Source organism: Carassius gibelio, chromosome B13 (assembly GCF_023724105.1).
Source record: "Carassius gibelio isolate Cgi1373 ecotype wild population from Czech Republic chromosome B13, carGib1.2-hapl.c, whole genome shotgun sequence".
Classification (NCBI taxonomy): Eukaryota; Metazoa; Chordata; class Actinopteri; order Cypriniformes; family Cyprinidae; genus Carassius; species Carassius gibelio.
Window position 1 is genome coordinate 12363742 of NC_068408.1, and position 6951 is coordinate 12370692.

The following is a 6951-nucleotide window of genomic DNA, read 5'->3' on the forward strand; positions in this document are numbered from 1 at the left end:
ATTTTGACGTTTAATTGGTTCAGATTAGAAAAATTGATCGACTTGATGCTTTTTTAATTATTTTTTTAATTATTTAATTATAATGTTTTTATTATTATTTGTTTTACTAATTGTTTGCTACTGATTTTTTTTATTTAGACTATAATTTGAAGTAGCCTATATATTTAGGACACATTAAATGCATTTAAATTACATTTCAGATCAGTTGTTAGTAAGTATTGTGTCTGATTTATAATATAATGTAGCCTAACATGAAATAACATATCAGAGCCTATGCCATTTAATTACAGATTCTTGCAGACTTTTATGTGAGTTTAAAGTGCATTGTCAGTGCTTGACGAGAAATGGGACACTTCACACCTGTGTTATCCTTCTGATGTTTTAGGGATTTTTCTTCTGAGAAGAAAAAAAAACGCTAATCGTCTGTAATCCTTTTAATATGTCTCACACTTTCCTTTTGCAATACACAAGTCAGTGGCAAACCAGTTCTACTGCCTTGCACAATAGCCTTGGTTTCAGTTTTGAAATCAGAATTCACAAATTTTAACTACTTGATGTTTGATTATTGTAGGTTTGGATGAGAATATATATTTTATTATTATGTTGTTGTTTATATAGCCTATATGTTTTATTTGTCATAGCTTGTTCAGTAAAGTCCTAAATGAATGGTTGTAAATAACTTGACGTTTTATTATTAACCGATGAAAGCGCGCTCCTCTAAACTCCTCCTAGTGCTTATGGACTCAGGTGAAGGCATAGCCTATTTAAAAATGGGTTCGGGACGGGGGTTTGGGTGAGACCCCCCTGCTTTTGTTCTATTGAAAAAGGGGGCTTGTTCCTCCAGGACCAACCCTACCATTTTAACCAGGGGTGTCAGCGCGAGCGGGGTTGACATTGGAGACATACTGGCAATGGAAGAAGAGGAGGGGATAAGAGAGTCCAGCTGCACTGCTTCTTGAAGAAAGCTCATCAGATGCACTGTCCTTCCTCCTCTGACTGACATTCACGCAGGAGTCAGACTGGATCAAACGTCAAAGGATCTATTTCTGCAGCGCTCCTCACCTTCATGGAGCACGGGACTTGAGTCTCTATGATTAGGTGCATCAGAAGCTTTTTCGCTAAAACTTAAAAAGTAAATCGTTTACATGCTGTGAGTTTTGCGTTAAGTGCACTTATTTGTTATTTTCGTTCTTATGAAGGAAATCCAGTAAGTGCTTATACTTGTCACCGGTGTCGGTCTGGAAACAATCCTGGATATTTTTTCTGCCTCTGAGCAGCAGATCTCGTAATTTGCCAGTTAATCTGTTCATCATATGTTGCGAGTCACAGTTTGGATACCAGCGCAGGACTTTATACATTTAAACGGGAAAACTTGATTTTTTTTTTTTTTTTTTATGTTTGCAAATAAGGCTACACACATTTTTTTCTTCTGTGAGGCCCTTCCATTCCAGCAACATGAGGCTCATACCATCACGATTGAGTTATCTGTAAGTATATTTCCTTTAATATTTGTTTTCACACATTAACAGCTTCGCTTTCAGAGTCTAATGTGAGATTTTGTCTCTTCTTGCAGATTCCTTCACCTCTTTGCGCTCTGCTACTATGCTCAGGTATGTTCAACATCTTTAAATATGCTTTTAACTGTTATTTTTTAATCTTTCTTATTTTCATTTGATTACACATTTTGTTAGAGAATCTGTAAAGCACTATTACTCTAATATATCAAGTTCATACTAAGCCTAAATAATATAGCTACAGAGTGCGCCGCTCTCCTAAATTAAGATATATAGTATTCTATTTAAATATACAGTTGTTTTGCATAGAAATGCACGTATAGCCGTTAAATTAAAAGGCACTAAAAGGTATAGGATGCGATGGGAGAGGATGTTCTTATCAGATGGGTATCACAGTGGGCGCCGTAACCTGGCAGGTAACACTAACATACTGGCACAGGCGCGTGGGCATGAGCGCGTGAAAGTATGCCAGCCTTGAGTCAGCGATGAAACAAGTCGTGGGGACATAATAACATAAAGGGCTCGACTTAAGCGTTTAGGACAGTTTGGCTTTGAAATGTAATTTATTTTAAGCCACAAACAACAGTTTTCCAAATAGCGCATTTCAAATCCCAACTCAAAAATTAATACGCATCCGTTTCTCTTTTCGATTGCATTTGGCCTATTTTAAATTATTATATCGGAGCGCGGTATAATTTATAGACCCGTATGAACGCATTATGAAGCAGTTTGTGCAGATATTGATTATATGGTATTTAATTTCTGACAGGTAACCATTCAGTCCCCGCCTAATTTTACACAGCATGTGAGTGAGCAAAGTAAGGTGACGGACCGGGTCAGCCGTAGACTAATCCGGACCTACCAGCTTTACAGTCGAACCAGTGGCAAGCACGTGCAAGTTCTGGCCAACAAGAACATCAACGCCATGGCCGAGGATGGTGACGCTCATGGTAAGAGCATCTCATAATTTATCTTGCACAAAATCATTTAATCTGTTTACACAAACCATGAAACCTTCTGTGACGCTTTTGCGCTTTGATGAATAATTTAGAATGCGTTTTGCATGTAAATATTTTGCTAAACACATTGAAGAACATGTTTAATAGGCTATGGTTCTATATATATTTAATATAATAAAAATCCATGTCATTGTAGGTTCTAATAGATTTCGAAGTGTCTAAAGCACAGCTACATAGATGTTTTCTGAAGAACTATGTGAAAAGGTCTTTGTGAACTATGGATGATATCAGGCTGTAAATGCCACTTCTGGGTCAAACTGGTTCCGTATTTATGTTTCTTTATTTTGTGGACATCTTTGGTACACTGCATTTGAATAATTGGGCATCTGGTCAGTTGGTGAAGTTAAAAAAAGCAGTGCAGTGCAAAAAAATGTTAAATGGATTTTAGATTGCTGAAGGTGTCTCTCGTGAGACATGCGGGTCTGGAAGAGCCATTAGAACTCATCTTACTTCAACCTTCTGAACATTTCCTGAAGAACGCTCGCTCCCCTCCTCTCCCGACCAGCTCAGGATGAAAATATGTCTAGCCGAATTCTGACCCTAATTTTTGCTTTCCATGGTCATTCGGTCCTGATGACAGATCTCATAGAGCCTAAATCTAACTGTTTTAAGTATATTTGATCATTAATGTGTATGTTTGGTTTTATAAAATCATACATCAATGATTGAGTGTTTTATTATTTTTTGTTTAATATGATAATTTATAAAACCATAAGTTAAAATATTGTAAAAGCTTGCATTTTGCTTACATATTTAATTTGTTACTTTATACTTTACCTAAATCAGATATTTGTTACTTTACCTAAATCAGATCTCTGTTATTTGTAGTTCTCACTTATGTGGTTTCTCCACATGCAAACCCAGTAATTACCAGCTCTGTTGTGGTATTTTTGGAAACCTGGCTCTAGCTCTGCATGGTTTTGGTGACATCGATGTCACCTGAGCATGTTGTAGAGACAGCAGGGCTGTTAGTTCGGGCCAGTGCCTGGCTCCTGCTCTGGGCTTGTGGTTAGGCTCTTCACCAGCAGGTTATCTGACCCCCTCCATTTGAACCGTAACTCTTTACGATCACTCAGAGTACGGGGGCTGAATCAGAGAACGGCTGCAAGTGCTAATTCTTGGCATGGAGAATATCCATCATGGAAATTCAGTTTCCCTGCAAACACTGCCTTAATTTTCTTATAATACACCTGAACTGTTATTGTACATTTAATAATGAATAAAAAGTAAGCGCTTTTTAAAAGTATTATTGTATATTTGTATTTTTTAAGTGGTGAATTTAACTCAAATACTTGAAAAATGTTCTTTGTTTATTTTTTGCTACATGGATGACGTGATAAATATTCACATATTGTTTATGTACTTACATAAAAGGTAAAAAGTTGAAAATCATCCTTCCAGGAAGCCTTTGGTTCCTTCCAGAAGAATTGAAGTGCACATGTTTTTATCGTTCCACTAGAATTCAAGCTTACATAAATCCTAAAGAGTAGTCCCTTTAGAGTTCACATATTTATGCCGGTGTGCATTTGTGCACGTGTGTTTACTCATGAAATTTTACCATTGATTGACTGATCATAATTTGGATTTTCCAAGTCACGGCATCTAATGAAAATAAAAAAAAATCTTCTTTCTTTTTTCCAGCCAAACTCATAGTGGAGACGGACACATTTGGGAGTCGAGTTCGAATTAAAGGAGCTGAAACGGGATTCTACATCTGTATGAATAGAAGAGGGAAACTGATTGGCAAGGTATGGGGAAAAAGTCATTAAATAATAATTTTGTCACTGATAATAGTGCTCAGTTTACATATTCTGTTATAAACACACAGCATATGTTTCAGTCACTTTTCTGTTAGGATTGAAAGGTTTTGGATGAATGGACAGCATTCAGTTGCTTGTGGATGTCCCTGATTTTATGATTATTAGGGAGATCATTCAAATAATCAAACAAGAGTTAGATTTTTATCTTATAGTGGGCACGAGACGTTTCTTGGTTATAGTGGGTAAAATCGAGTGTGAAGAATGGGATCTTTCTTCCTTTTTTAGCTGGCTACTCTTGTGGATTTGTGCCTTCTCCTTGCTGTGAATGGTAATAAAGTGGGATGGAGGTTCGTCCCCCACCTTCCAGCACCCTGCCAGGTGGACCATCTGCTTGGCACCCCTGATCTTATGCTATCTGACATATTGGCCGCCCAACGACAGCCTGCACGAGAGGGTTTTTTCTGTTGTTGGTTTTTATTGGTTGATATGCAAGTGTTTTGGATTTGAGATTTTTAACAGGCCATTTTGTTAAGAGGCTGGAGAAAGGTTTGGACTCCTGGTTTGGCTCCTTACCCCATTTGCATTTACTGGCCGGATAACGTTTAATGGTCCTGGTGTTATGAACGTACAATGATGCGATGCCTATAATAAAAGCAAAACTAGCTATACCATATAGTGTTTATATTGTTCAATGTCCTGGAGAAAGTAAAATATTACCATAATACCTTCTGGATTCAACATAACACGGTTTATGCCTATATAATGAACAGTAGAAGAACTATTTTTCTCAGAGGATGAATGCGCATCATTGGCTTCAAGTCATTGGCCTCTGCTGTCATTTCTCCCTCTTGATCTGGGATCGTAATGACTTAAGCATATGCTGTGTGCGTGTGGGGAAGCCCTATGTAAACTGGAGCAGACATTTCCAGAATACTTTTCGATAAGATTCATACTTCCCACTAATCAGGGGCTAAATGTTTGTCTTTATCTTGTTCTCACAGAGAAATGGTCAGGGGAAAGACTGCATCTTTACAGAGATAGTCCTGGAGAACAACTACACAGCTCTACAGAATGTGAAGTATGAAGGCTGGTACATGGCCTTCACACGTAAAGGCAGACCCCGCAAGGGCTCCAAAACCAGGCAACACCAGCGGGAAGTCCACTTCATGAAGAGACTGCCCAAGGGACACCAAATCGCAGAGCACAGACCCTTTGATTTCATCAACTACCCTTTCAACAGACGGACTAAACGCACCCGCTACTCAGGAGAGCGCTGAAGAGTGAAGCCGGAGAAAAGGAGAGGACAGAGAGCGAGAGACTTTCTCGAATAATGAACAGACTCCTCTTGTGGACTCCTACAAACATTTTTTTTTTTGTACTGAGCAACAATATACCTAACCTTTAGTTTTTTATGAATTTTCAGAAATAACAAAAAAAAAAGAAAAAAAAAACATCTCAAGAAAAAACAAAAAGAGATCTATTTTTGTACCCCTGACTTTTAGTACTGACCTGTGTAAGAGTATAGAAAAGCGGAGCACCGGACGAGTTAAGTGCTGACATTTTAGTAGTATGTGGACTTCATCCGTCTATCCTCTCTTGATCTGCTTTGGTTTCATTTGATTTCGATGGTTTTAGAGTAAATTCTAACTCTTCGTACTGCTGCTCAAGGGGACCTGAAGGGCCTGAGAGAATGCACTGAGGACACAAGGCTGTATTCGGTTACACAGGCAGCCGGGGCACCTCTCGACCACCCAGCGATAAGATACCCAGCTCATCTCTCAGTAACCTCTCTGGTTCTTGATTCTGGAACTCTCTGGAGATAAACACAGTTAAAGCAAACAGAGCTTTAAATACATATTTAAATGTGGCAGCTAGATTTGAATTATCGCGTGTTTCCTACCGTGATTCAAACTGTAAATTCCAAGGTGTATAAATGCATTGTACTGACTGTAGGAAAAGCTTTTGTTCTTTGTTGCATTTCGTTTGTCTGTTTTTTTTTATACAAATATAAATATATTTTTATTTGAGGATGTGTAAAATAATTTTAATGATGGAAATATTTATTTAAAAACCTGTAATAAATTTACCTTAGGATACTGACGTCTTTTGTCTAATATGTTCTGTTTTCATATGCTCTTAAAAAAATTATAATGTCGTTCCCAACTTTTCTTTGTTCTGTGGAACATACAAGAAGATATCTTTAAAAAAAAATTGTGGAAAACATCCATGGACTGATTATTTTTACATTTTTCTAAATATCTTCTTTTTGTTTTCCACAGAAAAAAATAAAGCCATACAGGTTTGAAATTATACAATGCTGAGTAAATAATGGCATCATTTCATTTTTGGGTGACTATCCCTTTAAGTAACACATGAAATAAGTGTTTAAAAAGGCTTCTATACATAGTTAAAATTGCCAAAGGGTCTTTTCCAGAAGCGTTCTAGACGTTCCAACCTCATCCACAGAAAATTAGGCCAGTGCGGTCTTTGAATGAAACAACTTGTCATTATGCAATAGCATCATAATAAATACCACCATTGTTTGCATAACCCTTCTGGTTAGAGACCATTACAGAGTGAGATGGAGATACTGGGTCTCTCCCCCCAGAATGTTTGGAATGGCACAGCTCAGGTCAACAGCTCAGTAGGACTGTCTCT

The 6951-nt window shown here is 37.6% G+C and overlaps 1 protein-coding gene across 2 annotated transcripts; it reads left to right on the top strand.

Moving 5' to 3' along the window:
• The first annotated feature begins 838 nt into the window (after nt 1-838).
• On the top strand, nt 839-6565 carry LOC127969905 (fibroblast growth factor 8). 2 transcript variants are annotated; one of them, XM_052572057.1, is made up of 5 exons: nt 839-1487; nt 1574-1610; nt 2317-2464; nt 4175-4281; nt 5295-6565. In XM_052572057.1, exons 1-5 carry the CDS (start codon nt 1456-1458, stop codon nt 5568-5570), a joined length of 600 nt encoding a protein of 199 aa, XP_052428017.1. In that variant the 5' UTR covers nt 839-1455; the 3' UTR covers nt 5571-6565. The 2 variants fall into 2 exon arrangements, with proteins under 2 accessions (XP_052428017.1, XP_052428016.1); XM_052572056.1 differs by having other exon boundaries at nt 841-1487; nt 2284-2464; nt 5295-6562.
• Nucleotides 6566-6951: the final 386 nt, after the last annotated feature.